Source organism: Eleutherodactylus coqui, chromosome 7 (assembly GCF_035609145.1).
Source record: "Eleutherodactylus coqui strain aEleCoq1 chromosome 7, aEleCoq1.hap1, whole genome shotgun sequence".
In the NCBI taxonomy this organism is placed as follows: domain Eukaryota; kingdom Metazoa; phylum Chordata; class Amphibia; order Anura; family Eleutherodactylidae; genus Eleutherodactylus; species Eleutherodactylus coqui.
The window spans coordinates 122,985,035-123,007,161 of NC_089843.1; the positions used below are offsets into that span (position 1 = coordinate 122,985,035).

Here is a 22,127-nt window from a genome sequence, read left to right on the forward strand (position 1 = left end):
AATAAATAAGAGAACAGTGCTCCAATGTGCAGGGTCCCTCTATAGGTAACATCATGAGACACATGACGGGGCTCTGACCTTGAATCAATTTCATTTAACAATTGTTAGGCTTCCGTGACACCTATGTTAGGGTTCAGTTCAGGTTTTCCATCTCTCTGCTCCATTTTTGGAGGAGAGAAACTGAAATAAAACAGAAAAAAACGGATCTGTTTTTTGCCCTCATTGATTTCAATAGGGTTTCAAAAGAATGGAAAGCAAACAGAAAGGCTTACATTTGCTTACATTATTCCGTCAGGCTACCGTTTGTTTTGGATGGAAATATAACACTGTAGACTATTAATCCATGCAAAAACTGGAAACCTGACGGAATGGAAGCTTTTCCCTTTCCCCCCCATTTTTATAAATCCCATTGGAATCAGTGGGGGAAAAACAGATCAGTTTTATTTCAGTTTCTCCCAACAAAAACAAGCAGAACAGAGAGACGGAATCCCTGAACTGACCCTAACGCAGGGGTGAAAGCAGCCTTGAAAGACAATTCACCAAGCAGTATACAAATACGAAATATAAATGCAGGTACTAAAACAAACAGCAATTGTTCTATGAGTTGTCGGTAAAAGAGCACAATGGATATGTCAGAGAAAGCGACAACTTAAAATCACGCATAGCACTGAGCTGGGGAGTAGTATACAAAGCTCATGCAAGGTCCAGCGTGATGTGCCATAATCAGTCACATAGTAACAGAATATTTGCAACAATGTATAAATTATAAACAAGCAGCATTGAGCAACAGTAGTTTAAAATCACACAAGCATCCTGGTCGCATGTCTGTAATAATCAGCAGAAGTAACTACTGTTTTGGCAGTCATATGGTGTTATTAATGACATGATACATTGTGGAGTCCAAGAATTATTCTGATACATATTTGTATATAAGCATCAGATAAGTTGGGTGATAAATGCCTGTTGTAATCATAAATATAAGGGAGTTGGTGGCTGTATCATCAGCTGGTAGTGTGGCGCCACCTACAGGACAAAAGCGATAGGTAACATTATAGTTCTAGAATCCTTGCTTTAGACCAATGGTGATCACCTGCATTTCTGTGGCATATTGCTCAAGTGAAACAGACATCTGTTGGATAATACTACTAAATATTATTTTCTGTGTTTACCTATAATTCATCATTTTGCTTTGAAATGTCAGGAATAAGTCATAATGGAACTTTCAAACTAAATTTCTAACATAGGCTCTTGCAAAAACCCTTAGCAATGCCATGGAACCTTTTAATAGAATTGTCTCGTGATATACAAGTTGCATTGTTCTCCCGGTACATAGTACTCTGTACTGTTCACGTCTCTTTATTTTTACCTACTGCATGTTACAATTTGCTATCCTTGTGCTAAGGTCCCAGATGGCCAGCCAGGACATATGTTCGTGACTGCTGTTTATGCAAAGGATCCTGATGCTGCTAATAATGGGACGGTTGTGTACTCAATGTCCTCAGGTAATAACCGCACATTATGTTTAGTATTGGTTTTTTTTTTTTAGACAATTCTGTTTAATGTTTGCTGTCTTATGTGTTATATGGTGTCTGATGAAATGACGTTCTGCATATGAAATATTCTGTAAAATCACAGAAACCGCTTTTAGACCTGAAAGCAATGATCTACATCTGAAAAAATGAAAATGCTGGTCTGTATATAAAGGTGGCAGTGGCATGTAAGCCACTAAGGTTCGGATCACATATCACAGAGTTGTTGCAGAATTTTAGTTGTAAAATCTGCAGTACAATTACCTGCAACGAAGCACAGTACAATGTAGGTAGAAGAGGTTTTACCAAAACTTGTCAAGCTTATAGCCCTCTCTATGTCCTCTACAGAACATCATGTGTGACAAAGGACATAGAGAGGACTATAAGGAACATCCTGTATGACAGGGGACAGAGAGAGGACTATAAGGAGCATCATGCGTGAGAGCGGGCAGAGAGGACTATAAGGGGCATTATGTGTGACAGGGGCAGAGAGAAAACTATAAGTGGCATCATGTGTGACAGGGCAGAGAGAGGGCTATAAGGAACATTATGTGTGACAGAGGACATAGAGAGGACTATAGGGAGCATCCTGTGTGACAGAGGACAGAGCGAGTACTATAGGGAGCATCATGTGTGATGGGGAGCAGAGAGAGGACTATAAGGAGCATCCTGTGTGAGAGCGGGCAGAGAGGACTATAAGGAGCATCATGTGTGAGAGCGGGCAGAGAGGACTATAAGGAGCATCATGTGTGAGAGCGGGCAGAGAGGACTATAAGGAGCATCATGTGTGAGAGCGGGCAGAGAGAGGACTATAAGGAACATCATGTGTGACAGGGGGCAGAGAGAGGACTATAAGGAGCATCATGTGTGAGAGCGGGCTGAGAGAGGACTATAAGGAGCATCATGTGTGAGAGCGGGCAAAGAGAAGACTATACAGAACATCATGTGTGACATAGACCTCTCTCTGTCCCCTCTCACACAGTATGCTCCTTATAGTCCTCTCTATGTCCTCTGTCACACATGATGTTCCTTATAGTCCTCTCTCTGTCCCCTGTCACACATGATGCTTCTTATGGTACCATATGGCTGTCATACAGATGCATGGCTATCGGTGTAATACATGGACAGCCTGAGCTCTCCAGAGTGAGAGCTTCTGCTTGGTAGTGTCTCTCCGCCAGAGCGGCGAAGAGGTAAGTTTGTTTGGTTTTTTTACACAAAAATGTTTCTTTTTCAGGGAAGGGCTTATATGTAAAGCCCTTCCCTGAAAAAGAATGCAGGGGTGTCGGCAGACCATGGTTTTCATTGGAGCCGCCGGCAGCAGCCACGGCTCCATTGAAAACAATGCGTGCATTCCCTATGGTGCCCGCATGTCCTATCTTTGCAGGCACGCACCTGCAAAGTACAGACATGTGAACACACCATAGGGAATGCCTTGTTGTAAATACAAGCGTGTTTTTGTGCGTGCGTATGCATGCACAAAAACACGCTCGTGTGAACCCACCCTAACATTGCAGCAAGTGCTGCTCCATCAGTATACCTACAGTCTCATATGGATTTTATGTAACTCATTCAATAAAGTTGATGTGAAGCATACTGAAGTACTGGAATGCTGCTTCACCCCTCTTTTCTGGATTACTGTCTTGATGGGATATGGTCATCCTATTTGGAACATGTACCCATGGAGTGTTGGAGTAGTGCTGCCTAACCTCTTCTTTATTGTATGGACTGATGAGACAACTCCTGTAATGTCTACATAACATATGTGCATGCTACATATTTTAAGAAATGAATAATTATACAGTGGATGTTTTCACCTGTGTATTAAATTAGTCTGCATTTAGTTTGCTTCATATGAATAGTTCCTCATATTGTTTTGATTCTTTATCCCTGCAGATGATCTGTACCATTTCTTTATTAATACAAGTAGCGGGGAAATCTGGACAACCCAGACACTATCAGCAAGCCTAAGATCCCACTATCAACTAACAGTCACCGCAAGTGATCAAGGTGCACCTCCTCTCATGGAATACGTCATCATCAACATTCAGGTAACTAAGCAAGTACAAATGGTGAGAGGCTAACCTACTGTAGAGCAAGCAGTCAGCCAGGCACTTGGTGTTAGGCCCAATGTCCATGGGCAAAATGGAATTAACAAATCTGCGTGGGTCTCCTGCACATGTGATCCACGCCCATAGGGAATCATTGGACACCCACAGGTAATTAAATACCTGCGGATCTCATTTTTCTCTGGTGCGTGGATTACACGTGAGGGAAACCACCTGCAGCATGTTCCATTTCGTGTGGTTTTCCTGTATAGACAGCTCCCGTGGGTTCCATTGAAGCCTATCAAAGTTGTCTGATCCTGCGACACACCCGCAGCTGTGCTGTGGGACTACGGGAAAGCGGGAGTTAAAGAAATATATATCGGCATGGCCAGACCGAAGAAAGACGATCCGGCTGTGACGGAGAGGAGACCCACAGCGTCCGTACAGGTGAGTATAATCTATATTCTTGGGCTCATGTCTGCGGGGCAGGAGGGACCCACTGCGGGATTCTGTACGGGGAATCTGTGTGGGCCTGAATTTTCCCCTGGACATGAGGCTTAGGTCCCCTGCAAATCTTTGGCGGGCATCCGCACCACAGATCTGCAGTACATACCGTCCATAGCATTCTATGGGAAATCAATTCATGCTGCACATGAGCGAAAAACAATTACAGTTTCCACTCTTAGAGGAAAAATCACAGCATGCTCCATTTTTGCATGAACTCCGTGTGGATGGCTTCTATTGAAGTCAATGGAAGCCGTCTGACCAGTGGCCCTTCCGCAATGACATTGCAGAAAGGTTGCAGGTACCCAGGTCATCGTGTAGCAACGGCGGAGGAAAAATAAACATTTGAAAAAAAATCTGTACTGCGCATGTCCGACGTCGGCTCGCAGCGACCATCCGCAGTACATATGAAAACGAAGCAGCACAGGTACGCAGGGTCGCTGGAGTCAGAGTTGGAATCCGCTGTGGAAATCCATATGCGGAATCCGGCTCTGCCGTGTGCAGGCGGCCTCATTTAGCTTCTTTAATATTTACTTGTGAAAGGAAATACTTTTTGAACACTTGATAAGTTTCACCTCTGCATTGTAGTGTAATTGTATATTACGGTACTATGTCTAAAATAGGCCAGATCATAGGTGATATATATATATATATATATATATATATATATATATATATATATATGTAACGTATATGTACATGTCGTTAACCTTGGACATCTCCATGTGGACCTGAAATAAAGTTTTGAACCTGCTTAAATGAGCATTATATGTAGAAGAACAAAACTAGATACTTTAGATGAAGTCGTGATCATAGCATTGGCATTTTACTGAGCTTTCTGACAAACATCATGTTTAAATGGTCTGACATTGATTTGAAGGAATGCTGCCATCCAATAGGTGGCGCTGCAGAGTTATTGTTCTATTTTTCTTATTTGCATGAATAACACTGAAGTCTCTCTCCAGGTTTAAATAGATCTTTATAGGTAACAATAGATTACATTAAAAAGCAAGCTCTCTAAATAGTGATTAGCTTTACTGCCCCTTTAGATACCGGTCTTTAAAAAAACATATAGAAAAAGGTTCTCATCAATGTTGATCCAATGATGCTGTGACAATAGCTAGAATGAAAGGACAGTACTTTCTACATTCAGAAGAGGTGAATTTGAGTTATACACTTGGGTTACATGCTATGGCCCACCTTAACCTCATCAGAATAAAGTAGAGAGAAGCCAGCTCGAATTAGTTTGAACCAAACTCACACTTCACTAATACCCCCACAACTGGTGTATAACCAAGTCTAAAAGCCAGAAAAGCTGTGTGTAACACTTGTAGGTGAACTAACCGTGTATCCTAAGTACTTTTGAGCTGTTTTTAGCAATGTTTTTAGTTCTGTGTTATGCAAGCGTATTTCTGCAGTTTTGCATGCACACAATTGGGCGCACAGCATGTAGTGAATAAAACGCATTGATTTCAATGGGTTCATTCACATAAGCGTATTTTGCACGCACGTTTTGTTCACGCAAAAAAAAATACGCAAAATGCTATATTTTTCTGTCCATATTGAACTAATTACAACAATTGCCCATTTCAATGAATGTGAGCATGGTTGCATTTTTTGCACACGCAAAAAGTACAGTAAAATGTGCACATGAGGGGAGGGTCCATCCCCAGATGACATAATGCAGTCTTATATTTCTAATAAAAAGAATTAGAGTTGTGCCACAGCCGCAGGAGGTGGTGCAGCAGCATCAGAGAGATACAGCAGTGGACTGACGTAACCAAAGCAGCAATAGCAAAGACCTGCTTAGATGTGGTGGTGACCATTGCAGAGGGACCACAAAGTAGGAAGTTTCCCCATGTTGGTACGCTACCCAGAGAGAGACCAAAGGGCCCTGAAGACCTGAGGGCAAAAGAAGTGACCCCCATTACACTGTACAATATTAGGCAAGTCTATATATTGCACTTTACATATAAAGACATGTCTGGACATCTCACTTTCGAACTCATTAGTACCAATATTCCTCAATTATGTATACATTCCTATACTACTTTAGCATACTGCAGCAGAACATGTTGCGATCATCCTTATGTCAGGTATTGCAGTATCTGCAATTTGTAAGAATGCCACAAGACAGACAATGACTGCTATGTTGTGGGTTCTTGCTGAATAAGGCCAGGATACTGGTTGCTGATGCTTCATCAATAACAATTTTTGGATGTCTAGTTTTAGTTTTTTCAGTGACACAACCTGTTTCTTGAAATTTGGAAAAAGTTTGAGTCATGAAAGGTCTGGTTGGGTGCATTGATTGAAATCTGCTGCTATGACACGTGTGCTTAGTTTACCTGGAACTAGGATAATCTCAACATGTTCTGCTTGGGATAACACCATCCTTCACATTGCCTGTAATGAAAATAAATTACTGTATTAACATAAGAATGACTAAGGTTATGTTAAAATGAACCAAACCATTGTTTTTCTGCTGTAGTTCTCTGCTAGTTTGATATATCACACACTTACCTTCCCATTGGAAAAAGTTCAGTTGAATCCAAGATGGCGGCATTCAAAATGGCCATCATTTTTTGACATGGCCTAATAGGTTTTCCCCTTCCACCACAACTTATATGTAAAATTGGATCACTGTCTGACAAACCATTTCTATTCTATATGGGTGTTTCCACACTTTTAACACACCCTGTAAATTTTACTATATTTAACCATGATAACTGTCTTTAGTTCAGAGGCGTAAATTTTCAGACCTCCTTGCAAAAAGATAAATAGCCTCTAGAGCAAATGGACTATATAGACCACATGGTAGAGATGGAGTGTAATTTCTCTCTGAAGCTTATGTAATGTAACATGATCATCGCTGTTGGTGTTACAGAGTGAACTGGTATATGTTTTTTTTTTTGGTGGGCATGCAAAGGATTTTTCTACTAAACTATTAATCATTTATATTTAAGGTTATTTCAACATCCATGGGGAAATCTAAAAATCTCCTTGAAGTCAAGACAATAAGGGTTCCTGAAAATATGAAACCGTCTCAAATCATTGGCTCAGTGAAGTTACACGAAGATAAGATTTTGCCCAATTCTAAGCTCAGATATTCTCTATCTGAAGAAGACCAAGGCAACAGTCATTTTGCCATTGACAGTTCCAGTGGAGATATATATCTGTCCAGGCCAGTAGATTATGAAATGAATACTCAATATATGTTACGTCTTAGCATACAAGATCATAACAAGGTGCCTCCTCAGAATCGCTCTGTCCTCCTTAAGGTTGACGTTGAAGACCAAAATGACCATTATCCTCTTTTTCCTGACCACCTTGTAATCATAGGGATTGCAGAAAATGCCACTATTGGAACTATATTGTACACATTTAAGGCAAAAGATGGAGATGGCAATGTAGCGAACAGCAAAATCAGATATTCATTAAACTTAGAGGGAAGGAAAGAAAATCCCTTTCTTATTCACGAATGGGATGGAATCTTGAGTACAAACCAAGCTCTGGATAGAGAAACAGAGGAGTCATTTATTCTGACAGTGATTGCAACAGACCAGTCAACTAACATTACACAGCGCCGACACTGTTCACTGACAGCTCGGATTATCATTCAAGACGTCAACGACAACCATCCAAGTTTCCTATCACTGCCTGCTGCTTCTGTAATGGAGGACGCAGAAATTGGCTCGTTCGTGCATCGAGTAGTGGCTGAGGATCTGGATGAGGGAAGGAACGGAAAAATAACATTTCACATCATGGATGGAAATTCAATGCAAGTTTTTTTGCTGGATGAAACGACAGGTATTATACTTAATTTTTCAAAAGAGACAATTTGCTTTGGAATCAGATATGGCAGTAGATACATTTGCAACTTGGTAGTTGAAATAGGAAAAAGTGTTTTTGAAGACAGTTTTTAAGATGATCCATGTTCCCACTTCTAACTGATCGTACAGCAGCCAGAATCTAGACTTGGCTATAGTGATGTTCAACACATCTGCTTGTAATTCATGGGAATGCTATAGTTTCATCAAATAATGATAATAGATGGTGTGTGCATGGCAAGGCATTATCACATTTGAAACATTATTGTGCTTTCAATAGTTTCAACAGTCTTTCTGGGTTGTTAAAATGAATGCCTCTACATATTCTGCACTACATATACCTTTATCAATACTCGATTGTTTATCACATTTATAACAAAGATTAAAAGCATGTATGCAATTTAACTTCCTCTTAGGCAGAGCAATTTATGAAGCTCAAAAAGTGTTAAAACATATCTGACTTTTCAGATAACTTTTCAAAATAAGCTGCCGTGGGTGTACATGAGGAATAATGCTATAACTGACCATTATAGGACTTATAAACTACATTTTTCACACGTTTTACCCTATGCAGGCTCTATCTGTAATTCTGTATTCTCTCTAAACTGTGAGAGGAGTCTAGCTGCTATGTTATGTTTTATACACTTAGCACCAAGAAAGCTGCAGATTCTGCAACCTAATGTACTTCAGAACACGCAAAGACATAAAACATTAACATGGAGGACACTAGAGCATTAATGAGCAGTCTAGATGTGAATAAGTAGCAGTAAATAACTCACCATCATCTCTAACAGCACATCTGTGGGAGTATCTGCTTCTCTCCTACCTCTTTCTTCTCCCCTCTCCATAGATGTTTATGGGCAGCATGAGTCACGACCTTTCTTCCCTACCTGTTCACTATCTTGTTTCTACTGTTACTAAAGAGGGGTATGACTTTCACAATAGGTAGTGGTCAGCAATTTAGGATGAAGAGAGAGAGAGCCCTAGTAGCCAGCTTTAGAGGGATTTTTCAGCACAAAAACATCATTTTAGGTAAATAAAGTGATTGGCACTTTTGCCAGCTATCAGATTGGTAAACGTTGTTTGAAAAGTACTGTATATACTCGAGTATAAGCCTAGTTTTTCAGGACATTTTTTGTGCTGAAAAAGCTCCCCTTGGCTTATACTCAAGTCAGGGAAGACTTAAAAAAAACCTCCATACTCACCTCCCAGCCTGCCTCTGTGTCTCCAGCGGCGGTGCGGCAGGCTGCTTGAATTCTCTCCGCTATCATCCCCTGCCATCCTCTTTGCTCGGCTCTGTCATCCCCCGCCGTCAGCGCTGTGTAAGTAGGAGCTGTGATTGGATCGAGCGACGGCCAATCACAGCCTGTGCTCAATCATTCATAGTCAATCCAGCTGCTTTAAAATTCTCCCTGCTCGGCTTTTAAATCGCCTGCCGTCAGTGCTGTGTAAGTAAGCGCTGTGATTGGATCGAGCGCCAGCTGTGATTGGCTGGCACTCAATCCAATGACAGTGCTTACTTACACAGCACTGACAGAGCCAAGCAGAGAGGACGGTGGGGCATTACAGCACGGAGAACTCAAGCAGCTTGTCGCACAGACACCGGCTGGGAGGTGAGTATGAGGTTTTTTTTTACCTAGTATATACTCGACTATAGCTCGGCTTATACTTAGTCAATAAGTTTTCCCAGTTTTTTGTGGGGAAACTTATTGTCTCGGCTTACACTCGAGTCGGCTGATACTCGAGTATATACGGTAAGTTACCATTTAAAGAGCTTTTATAAGAGTGTATAAACATGGCTGCCTTCTTCTTCTAAAAAAAATCACTACACGTGTCCAAAGGTTGTGTGTGGTATTACAGCTTAGCTCTATTCACTTCAATGGAGCTGAGCTACAATAGCAGAAATAACCTGTGGATAAGTGTGGCGCTGTTTTTGGAAGAAAGCAGCCTTGTTTTAAAATCCTTTATAACCCCTTTAAAGAGGTGTTCCTATGTCATTAATCAACTTTCCTTGTGTTTAATAACTGAAATGGAGATTTTCACTAATTTGCTTGCTGTGTCCAAAATATAGGGATGTAGAGATAGAATTAAAATAAGATAAAAGAATAAAATCAAATAAATATAGTACCCATAAAACATAATTAATAATCCCCCTGATGAAAAATAAAGATTGCCTAAAAATAGCTCCAATAGGTTTTTGATGCCCATATACATGTGAGTGCACATTTTAGTGTGAACAGCTCAGAAATAAGAAAGAGGAGAAAGAAAAGGGACTTTAAAAAAAAATTACAAAAGTAAATAATAACTAGCATTAGAAAGGGAGGGAAAGGGTTGGGGATGTGTTAAGGGAGAGAAAAAATGGAAAAAAAAGAAAAAAGGGGGATTTTTTTGTCATTATTGAATGGAAAAAAAAGAGAAAAGTCAAGTGGTTTCAATTAACTCATTGAGCCCCTTGGGAGATAATGTATTTAGCTTATAGATTCAATGATGTCAGATGCTCAAATCTCCCGCTTGAATCAACAAGTTTAATGTCCTCTGATTTTCTGCTGTTATATCGTGGCCTGATAACGCATAGCCTAATAAAACTAATTTTCTCATCCTTCCCTGGTTCTACTCCTCATGGACAGCAGTGCCGTTCCTCTTCTCTTTGGTATACTCTCTGATAGAATATAAATCAGGCCATGATAAAATCTGTATACAAGTTCCAGGGAGAGAAAATAGAGATTTTTTTCTACAATGGAGAGTTAAAAAACAAGTAAACAAGTAAGAATGATAACAAAAGGCTACATAAAAATTGTAGATTTTTCTTTTTCTAACTATATAGCTAGTTTATAGCCAATATAATTAAATGACTTGCTTTAATGAACCACCTGTTCTAATGACTAAATCAAAGCTGCAATTAATTTTACATTTAAGTACAGTAAGGCTAATACATTCACAATACATTCACACTCCCCATGCCCTGTGATACACTTCACATGACTGCATATTTCTGCTGTCAATAATACCAGAAAGACCAACTGCACTGAGCAGTAATGTGAAAACAGCTTTAAGCTGGATTCTCACTGCATTTTAGTGTGCACCCAGCATTTCCATCCCGTGATTCCATCTGAATTGCCAAAACTGTACTTGGGTGGAATCCTTGACAGAGTTATGGATTTTAATGAGTTAAACGGAGACCACTTTGATCTGCGTTTGAACAGGTCTCCATTCCTTTCCACTACTGGAGGATAAAATAGCGTAGTTGACTCCAAAAATGCTGGTAGGTAACTGAAATCTAGTCAAAAGGAGACCAAAGTGGTCTCCATTTGGCTCATTAAAACCTATGGCTCCGTCCATGGTTCTGTCTGAATGCTATCAGCCCTTCAGACCAAGCCATGGATGGAAAGGCTGTACCCTGTCTGAGGGCCCTTTTACACAGGCTGATAAATCTTTCAGAATGAAGTATCCAGCAGAAATCTGAAGATTATAGTTCAATGTAAAGGCACCCCCCAGCTGAACGATTTAGTTTGCATCTCATTTATCGTTCAGCTTTTGCATCCATAAAACTGAATGATGGATCCACCCATGTAAAGTGGCAGTTGCTCATTTATGATTGACTACTTGTCACTGTAAATGGAGGTGGACAGGTTGAAATAATCCTCAGCCCGCTCCATTCATTCAGTGAGGGCTCAGTCACACGGGCGCATCTGGGCGCCGATGCACCCGTGTTACTGCAGGATAGGATGGCCGCTCTGCAGGTGCGGACAACTCTCCACACTGCCGAAAGAAAGAACACATGACGGCTCCATTGCCGGTCATATGTTCTTTCTTCCGGCGGTGCGGAGAGTTGTCCACACCTGTAGTGCGGCCATGTACTTCGTGCAGGAAGACTGGTGCATCGGTGCCCAGTTGCGCCTGTGTGACTGAGCCCTCATCCTCATTCCTGTGTTAAAACACTGGAGCGATCATCCATGAGACGACCAGTTGGGCATCTGAGTCCAACAGCTTGTCCCACGCAAAAGGGCCCTAAAAAAGATGCCAGATTTTGCATTTTCTGACTATATAGTTAGTGCAAAACATAGATTGATCTTTTTCATGGATCAAGGTAATCTATGAGATAAAGTCCAAAAGGCTCATGGTGCTCAGGTGACTGCCATGCCCCTTTTCTAGTAAAGTATGGTGGAGTTTCCAGCCTATGTTACATCCCAACTAATGTAAATTTCTGACATGTGAATTTCAGTAGTTTTATAAAACTGGAGGTATTTATTTTATTGGCTAATCTCTGAAAATTTCAAGTAGGTCTTTAGTTACTGAAGTAAATCAAGTTTAGCTACACTTATTAAGGACCCCTTCTGAAAGTCTATTTTATTGGTGTTCACAAAATTCACAAAAAATTCATTTTAACATTGCATGATTAATTTAAAATGTAACATGCCGTTTTTACAGTGCTTATGGTGGCACTTGGTAATTGGCATCATTTTATACATGTGTTTTTCCTGGTATTTTTCACATTTTATAATGAAGCCTATGGGAAAAACGCCATACCCACAGCATGCTGTACTGACCAAAAAAAGGCCACAAACCAAAACACTTTTGTTTGTAGAGCATTTTATACTTTGTAGACTTTATTGAAACTAAAGGCCACAAAAATGCCACAAAAAAAGCTATTAAACAGTGATGATTTTCACAAAAACTTTATTCCTTACTGTATACACAGTGATCAGTCATATTATTAAAACCTAATATTAGCCTAATATTATGTAAGTCTCGTCTACACAGCTCTGATGCATCAAGTCATAGGCTCCATAAGCCCTCTGAATGTGTCCTGTCATATCTAGCACCAAAATCCATTAAAATGGTTTTCCGAGAAGTTTTTTATTGGTTAAAGCTTGTTCCCTATGTAGTAAAATAACTAACAGTCATGCACTCACCGCTTCGCACTGTGTCCCACGCCGCCATTCCGGACCACCTGTTATGTCCTGTTTTCAGGCTACTTCAGCCTGTTTATGGGACCTCACAGGTGTTGCAACTAATAACAGAGCAAAGCGATCGATCACTGCAGCAGCCTATGATGTTCTGCAAACCGGTGGGACTGCAGCCTGTAAACTACCACCGGAGTAGGGGACTGAGACACAGGGAGTGAGGAGAGGTGAGTATATTTGACTGTTAGCTATTTTACTGCATGAGGAATTATCTTTTAACAAAAAAAACCTACTTGGAAGCCCCCTTTAAGTCCTGTAGGTTTTAGGTGTGGCCTCCATGGATCGGACTTGTATTTCTATTACATACTACAGGTTCTTGACTGGACTGAGATGTGGCAAATTTGGAGGCCAAGTCAAAACCTTGAACTTTTTGTCACGTTCCTCAAACCATTCCTGAACAATTTTTGCAGTGTGGCAGGGGGAATCATCTTGCTGAAAGAGGGCACTGCCGTTAGGGAACAGCATTGCTATTATTGCCATCTTGGTCTGCAACAATGTTAACGTAACATCCAGATGATTACCAGAACATAAGATTTCCTAGCAGAATATCTTCCAGAGCATTACTCTGCCTCCACTGACTTGTCATCCTCCCACAGTACATCCTTGTGCCATCTTTTCCCCCGGTTAGTGACATACACCTGACCGTCCATGTGATATAAAATATATATATGATTCACCAAGCCAGGCCACCTTCTTTTATTGCTCCGTGGTCCTGATCCTCACGTGCCCATTTCAGGCACTTTCAGCAGTGGGCAGGGTTCGGCATGGGTGCTCGGCCAGGTTTCCGGTTGCACAGCAAGCTATGATGCGCTGTGTCTTCTGACACCTTTCTATTATAGACAGCAGTAACTTTTTCAGCAGTTTGTGCTACAGTATCTCTTCTGTGGGATTGGACTAGATGGGTTAGTCAATGAACTTGGGGCAACCATGACCCTGGACCACTTTCGGTAGGTACTAATCACTACATACCGAGAACACAAGCTCTTTTGACCCAGTCATCTAGCTATCACAATTTGGCCCATTTCAAAGTTGCTCAGATCCTTACACTTGCCTTTTTTTTCTGCTTCTAGCATATCAATTTCAAAAACTGTTAACTTGCTGCTTAATATATCCCTTCCCCTGACCCGTGCCATTACAATGAATTAATCAATGCCATTCACTTTACCAATATTTTTAATTAGGATATTTAATTGTAATATACAGTGGCACTTGAAAGTTTGTGACCCCTTCATAATATTCTATATTTCTGCATATATTTGACCTAAAGCTACGTCGCATTTTCATACAAGTCCTAAAAGTAGAAAAAGAGAATCAAATCAAACTAATGAGTCAAACATATTTTTTTACAGCGTTTAGCGCTGCCTTTTCAGCGCAGTGCTAAATACTGTACAACGCTCCCATTTATTTCAATGGGGCTGTTCACACAAGCATCAAGACACAGCGTCTTCAACGCTGTGCTTTGACAGTGATGCATGTTCTATCTTTGGCCATTTTCAGCCCTGTGTTGCCCATTGAAATGAATGGGCAGCATTAGCAGCGCTGCTGAAAACGCAGCACAACTTGGCTAGCTGCACTACTAAAAAAAGTTATACTCCCCTAGCTGCCACTGTTGGGTCCCTGGCGCTGCTTTCCGGGGCTCTGGGGACTTGTCAGAGGATCTTTTGCTAGTGATGGAGTTTGAAGACCCCGCCTCCAGCAAGAGATTACTCTGATTGGCTAATCCAGCGCCAATCACAGCCAGCGCTGGATGCACCAATCACACCATTTAGTGAATGAATGGCTCGCGTCTCAGCCAATCAGAGCAATCTCTTGCTGGAGGCGTGGTCTTGAAACCCCGTTACCCTCAAGAGATGCCCTGCAGGCATAGACAAATGTGACTAGGTGAATACTAGGTGACTATTTGATTTTTTTTTCAGCCTCCTTGGCTGGTTATCAGCTGTGCTGAAAATGCAGCCAAAACGCTGGCATAATGCATGCCAGCGTGAGGGAGGCCTTAGGACTTGTATGAAAATCTGATATATGTATAGATCAGTAATATAAGCAGAAATATGGAAAATTCTGAAGGGTTCACAGACTTTCAAGCACCGCTGTGCATGCACTGCTACACCTTGATCTGAATAATGTGTATAATAAATCCTACTTACATCTGTAAATCTTAAATCTCTAGGATGGCTCAGCTTATCCGCTACAGTTGACCGTGAGATCCAGGAACATTATACATTAACCATCTTGGCCACAGATAATGGAAATCCAGCTCTCTATGCTACACAGATTGTTACAGTCACGGTTACGGATGTAAATGACGTGTTACCAACATTTAAACAAGGCTTGTATGAAGCTTCAATTCCCGAAAACCTGGAGCCTGGACAGCTTGTGATGAAGGTTGAAGCAGAGGACAATGATTCAGGTGCCTGATTTTTCCTATGTGTCCAATAAATGGGATTATTGTTTTTGCTTCTTCTGGCAATTTACATTAGCCTTGTTCCCAAAATTCAGGACAACTTGCACAGAAAATAGTGAGCACCATTAAATCCTATAGCTAGAGCACACTAGGTGGCATATCCATTATGTTGTCTTATTGAAAAAAGTAGCTGCCTTAATGAATACCCTGTTTCCCTGAAAATAAGACATAGCATGATTTTTCAGAATTTTTGAGGATGCAAAATCATTTTTCAGGCTTTTTGATGATGCTTGAAATATAAGCCCTACTTCAAAATTAAGCCCTGCTAACAGTTAATTAAAAAGTCAATTTAAATAGTGTCCAGGCAGCTATACATGTAAAAAAGTTAAACCTTTTTGAACAAAAATTAATATAAGACACTGTCTTATTTTCAGGGAAATGTGATATTAGCCAGGATGTATAAAATGTGGTGCTATAATAATCGTTGCAGTTTGCTAATATCCCTGAATCGGGATGCAAGAGGCATGGAAACAGGAGATCCTAGCTTTCATAGAGATACGATTCGAAAACTGATCAAGAAGCAATGATTGATTTTATAATATATCTATAAAAGGGTCAGAGCTCCATTCCTCTGACACATGGCTTTACAGTATATGCCTGCAATCACCACTAGGTGAAGTTTAGTGAAGATGGATTTAGTGCTGAATTCAAAGGGAGCTGTATACATCTGTATGTAGTAAGCTCCCCCTAGTGGTTACTGCTAGCATAAAACATTTTATCATTTAACTATGCCTAGATGACGGCAAGCAGGGGATTTAGAGCACTACAACAGAAGAACAGAGACCAGGCCATTATAAGGCTACATTATGAAAATAAGCGGTTATTCCTATCTCTGCCAAAAACAATTGGCCCCAAGTCTCTTTTCTTGGTTGGAAACTAGGACAAATTAGGACATACTCATTCAGCTGTGTCTGATATATTCATTGCAGGGATAACACAATGCAGAATTGTGAACCTAAAAACCAAAATGATGTTCATAGCTAAACTTACACAAAAAGTCACCTATCCTGAATGTATAGAATTATGGGAAAACAGAAATATGCAAATATACTTTTATTCTTAATCTAAGGGTGCCTACCCACTTGCGATTTTTTTTCCTGTGATGTTTTGCGTTTTTTCTCAAGAGCAATTAGTATAGAATGTGTTCTTGTTCATCTGGGGTTTTTTTCCCGTTTCGTGGGGTTTTTTCACATAGGAACTGTCAGTTGCATATGTCTCCTTATTTTTCTCTTAATGCACCCATGATTGTCAATGGAGGGCTGCAAAAAACGCGCAGAAAACGCCGTTGAAAATGCTCAAAAAACGTGTGAAAACGCCGCATTTTTCACGCGCGAAAATCGGCAACGCAAGTGGGTAGGCGCCCTCAGGCTGGAATTACGCCCAGCCGATATATGTCATCTCTCTCTGCAGGGGGGGGGGGGAGCCTGGAAGAGCCAGGAGCAGTGCTCTGAGCTCCCACGCCCTCTCTGCCTCCTCTCCGCCCCTCTGCACTATTTGCAATGAGGAGAGGCAGGACAGGGGTGGGGCTAATTCTCGGAATTTAGCCCCGCCCCCTTTCATTACAAATAGTGCAGAGGGGCGGAGGAGGCAGAAAGGTGGCGGGAGCTTAGTGCCTGCTCCTGGCTCTTCCAGGCTCCCCCCCCCCCCGCCAGATCACGCAGGCAAGTGTGGTATGGGGCTGTGAATGCCGCCCCTATACCGCGCTCACCATACATGTGAAATCCCAATGGATATGGCGAAACAGCGTGACATCACTTCAGGGATGCAGGGATCCAGCCGCGGCAGAGTTTCTCCCATTGATAGGATGTGGCTACCGCCGGCCCCATTGAAAACAAAGGGCGCTGTGATGCGAGATCACGCAGGGTGATAGAATATGCCATGATTTATTTCCTGTATAGCATCGAAGTGCCATACAGGAAAACATCGCTGATGTGTATGACCACATGCAAAGGTGTGGGGTTCATATTTGTGCGTCTTGTATTGTGATTTAAAAGGCTGTGCAGCTTAATTAGTCCCCACTGTTTTCAATTTCAGTTCAAAATTGCACATTTTATTGCACATTTTTGAGGGGATCAAGTGCACATTTGCGCAGCCCCACAGACTACTTTGGTGCGCACATAAATAGAGCACGTCACATTTCTTTTTTACGTGCGTGAAATGCACACAGAAGGGTGGACACCCACTTGCGTTTTTTCTTGCGCGTTTTTTTCACGTGATATCGCTGCACTTTTTTTTAACATGATTGTCAATGGGACTTTCTAATGTTAAAAACGCATTGCAAGTTTGTGCTTTGCGATTTTTGTGTGATGCGTTTTTAACATTAGAAAGTCTATTGCCATTCACGTTAAAAAAAAGTGCAGCGATATCACGTGAAAAAAACACGCAAGAAAAAATGCAACTGGGTGTCCACCCTAAAAGTGAAAGTGCGAATAAACCAATTGATAACAATGGGTTCTATTCTCTGCGCAATGTACACATTTATCTTTTGTGCGCAAATGCACATGCAAATACGTATGTGAAGTCACTGTAAGGCCTCAGTCACACGGGCGCATCGGCACCCGTACACCGGCAATGAAGCCGGTCACATGTTCTTTCCTCCGGCGCTGCAGAGAGACGGCCGTCTTCAGGTGCGGCTGTCTGCTGGTGTCAGTCACACGGGCGCATCGGCGCCGGTGTACGGGTGCCGATGCGCCTGTGTGACTGAGGCCTAAGGCTGTATTTACACTTGCATTGCAAGATGTACAGAAATCACTCCTGAAAAGAACCCATTATTTTCAATGGGTTAATAGACTCTAGCGATTTTTTTCTCGGAGGATGTCCTACTTTTGGAGGATTCTGTTCTAGAATCACCCATTATTTCTTATGGGAATGTAATTTGCATGCGAGTGCAAAGTGTTTTTTTCCATTTTAAGTATTGGAAATAAGGGAGATGGAATCATACCTCCACTGTGCCACCTATTGGAAGGCCACATTCTTTCAAGCCAAAGTTAGACTCTTTATACAAGCCTTGTAACAATGCCATTTGCCCTTTATCAGTGTACAGTAGGAGTCTGGCTTTGCTAGTGAGAGGCCTGGGATGGGGGTCAGAAACGCTATCTTTTCTCCTTAGGGAGAGCACCTAGACGGGAGTGAGGAGACTTATAAGGCAATTCATGCTCCTCTGGGTAATATGCAAATAAGGCAGATGGAATAATATCTCCACAGCGCCACCAATTGGAAGGCAGCATTTCTTCAAGCCAAAGTCAGAACTTTTATACAAGCCTTGTAACAATGACTGGGAATTAAAAGCAAAGCCAGACTCCATGTACATACAGCCGTTTCAGAGTATTTGCCCTTCATCAGTGTCCATTAGGAGTCTGGCTTTGCTAGTGAGAGGCCTGGGACGGGGGTCAAAAATCTTTTCTCCTGAGGGAGAGTACCTAGACGGTGAGTAAGGAGATTCAAATGGCTATTCATGCTCCTCTGGGTAATATGCAATCACCGTCTAGGTGCTCTCCCTAAGGAGAAAAGAAAGTGTTGGAACAACATGCGATTTTTTTCTCGTACAGCGATGCACTGCATTTTTCGCTTAGCTTGATTACTGTATTGTCTACTAGAAAAGTGTTATTGCTCACAGTAATTCCCGGTGCCCATTGCAGTGTGTGTCAGATTTTTCTGAGAGGCCCAGGTACAACTTGCATCAGACGGCATATGGACTCATTTAGGGCTTCGACCGACGAGCATGGTTTTGCTTGTGGGAAAATCCCACCCGCAAAACGCTTAGAATGAAACCCATTGATTTCAATGGGTAAATTCTCACCAAAGAGGGTAAATGCACACCAAAGAGCTCCATAAAGGTCTATGGAAGTGCGCAAGCATGCACATCTGCACGCACAGGTATGCGCTAAACACTGTGCATACCCATGATTGCTGACACCTCATCATGCTAATTAGCCCTTTAAATCAGTATTTGCACAGGCAAAATACAGTCATTCACTGCGCAAAAAAAATTGCTCAGGAGTTAGCGTATTGCGTAACACAACCGTCTGTCGAAGCCCCTACATAGACAGAGCGCATAGACATGCATTAACATGCTCTATTTCTTGTCTGTGATACATGGCTATGGATATGTGATGAATGTTTTCATATAGACCATCAGTCCACATGAAATGCGCTAGTGTTCTTCACATGAAAGTATTTGAGTGCGTTTTTGTACACGCACAAAAAACGTGTACAGAACACAGAGAATAGAGCCCGTTGGTTTCAGTGGGTTCACTCTCATTCAATTATTTTACACATGGATTTCTCGCACGCAAAGAAAATAGGAACCGCTCTTTTTTCCTGCATAATTGCGCACCAAAGGCCCCCTTGTATGGAAGGTGCGAAAAGGCACATGCAATATGCAAGAACATGTGCAAAACACTGCACAAAACCGCGGTGAAAAGATATACATCTGGAGCTCAATAGGTGAAATAGCCTTTTAAATCAGGGCTGGGGATGTCACATGCGCATATCAACTGGGAAATCAACCTTGTTCATAGCACAAATACATTGTGTTGAGGTGAGCGAATTTGCGCAGACGCTTGTTTGAAGCCACCCAAGAAACAAAATAATCTTGCAGTTATAATACCTTCTAATGACTAACAATAAGAAATAATGTTAGAGCGGATGTTTTACAGACTACTTAGATCTCTTCATCGGGCATGGTATAACAAAGTGTCTTAAACATCTGAAAAAACACATACACACACACACTTTTTAAAAACAATCGCGCCCCTAGAAGAAGTTGTCATTTTGCTGCAAAACTCGACATGCAGTTACATCTCTACGGTAGATATGCAGATGATTAGAGTTGTGGCGTGATTAGATGAACGGTCTTGCTACCTGAGACCCTAATAGTGGTGCCACCTTTGGCCTATAAAAAGGCTCTCAGAGGCTCCTTGTGTGTAGTGAGCTCTTCTTCCACTTGTATAGAGCTTGTTGACCACTAGACGCCTCTACGATGCAATCACAGAGATTTCACCCCATTACCAGAGTCTGAGAGGGGGCACAGTATTGGAATGTGAGAAGCTGGATCATCATATCGACAAGTTGCCAGGCCGTTCTGACCAGACTGGTAGGAGGTGTTGGGACCAGTGGATGTGTGAGGGCACAAACACAAGGCGACCAGGCTCAGGATGCCCTCCACAGACTACCAGTAGAGAGGATCGTCTGATCATCCGACAAGCACCAGCAGCTCCAACTGTTTAATTATCTGTCATCGAGAGACATGTGGCACCATCATTACAGGTCCCTGTGTCTGCTGGAACCATTTCCTGGTGCTTGTCTGAAGGACATTTGGTCTCATGGTGCTCATAACATGTCCTGCCTTTGACACCCACCGTCGCCTTCGTTTGCAGTGGTGTCACGAACCATGAAATTGGACTGCTACAGAGTGGAACGTGGTTGTCTTCAGGTTTAATTTGGGCACTGATGACATTTGATCCCACAGCGGACATAACATGTACTGCTTTTGACATCCACCCACCGTCTGGTCCATATCTAGTGGTGTTGTAAATGACAAAACTGGACTGCATAGAGTGGAACCGGGTTGTCTTTAGCGACGAATACAGGTTTAGTTTGGGCACTGACGACGGACGTCTTATCTGGAGACCTAGGGGTGAGCACCTCAATCCTGCCTTTATTGTAGAGCGGCACACTGCCCCCACTACTGGTGTGACAGTCAGGGAGGCCATCACAAACGACTGTCAGTCACCCCTGGCAATGGTATGAGGGACAATGATAGCTCAGCGATATGTTCAGGACATCCTGCAGCCACATGTGTTCCTCTTATGGTGGCTTCCAAGAGGTATTTTCTGGCAGGATAATGCTCGGCCGCACACACAAGGGTGTCACAGGAATGTCTACACAACATTGTCACACTTCTGTGGCCGCCCGGTCACCAGATTTATTTTCAATAGAACATGTATGAGACCATCTGGAATGCCAACTTCAACAGACTATGAGTCTGCATGATCTAGAGACTTGGTTACAGCAAATGTGGATCAGTATGCCGCAGGATACCATACAGACCCCGTATGACTCCATGCCCGCCCGTATTACATCTTGTATCCAAGCTAGAGGCGGCCCAGCAAGGTCCTAGAGCCTTCATACCTACCTGTATGACATCTTGTATCCAAGCTAGAGGCGGTACAACAGGGTACTAGAGCTTCCCTTCAAGCGTTCAGTTTCCCACAATAAACTATCCTCTTGCTCTGCTATTATAATCACTTATATTAGCATTGCAATCACACATATTGAGTTTCATTTGATTCCGACAACTCCTTCTAGGGGAGGGATTTTTTTAAACAAGAAGTTGTATATATGTATGTGTCTTATGACCATACTACGACTAACCACTGTGTGGCACTGTTGCCCAGTCTTTCATCTCTTTCACCAACTAATTTCCTCAAATTACATTTTAATGTAACCACAAACTATAAAATATTAACCTCACTATAATTCTAGTTCTTCACACTTCAGAAAGGGTACGAACACATTGTAAAGCACCTGGGGGTTGGCTATGCGTACAATATGGTAGCCTCAGTCACTATTTGCATTATTTTCCACTGCACAGGTATTAGCAGATAGATGAATATGTATTTCTCTAATCTGTAACTTTTACTTGATACTTGTTTCATGGATGAAGAATAAACTATATAGAAGTGTAAACCCAAAGCTTAAACACAGACTATAGGAATATATTTAGTCTCACTAGAGTATTTCTCGTAGAGCAACTTATAAAGAGGGCTCAACTTTCTTCTACGTTCATGTTCCCT

At 41.8% G+C, this 22,127-nt stretch overlaps 1 protein-coding gene across 1 annotated transcript in view; it reads left to right on the forward strand.

Moving 5' to 3' along the window:
• DCHS2 (dachsous cadherin-related 2) overlaps window positions 1-22,127 on the forward strand; it is a 267,892-nt gene that overhangs the window by 202,705 nt on the left and 43,060 nt on the right. Inside the window, exons 7-10 of the mRNA XM_066574814.1 lie at window positions 1,403-1,502; window positions 3,423-3,577; window positions 7,042-7,885; window positions 15,037-15,276. Coding sequence (XP_066430911.1) covers window positions 1,403-1,502; window positions 3,423-3,577; window positions 7,042-7,885; window positions 15,037-15,276 — 1,339 coding nt within the window. The remainder of the gene's footprint in view (window positions 1-1,402; window positions 1,503-3,422; window positions 3,578-7,041; window positions 7,886-15,036; window positions 15,277-22,127) is intronic.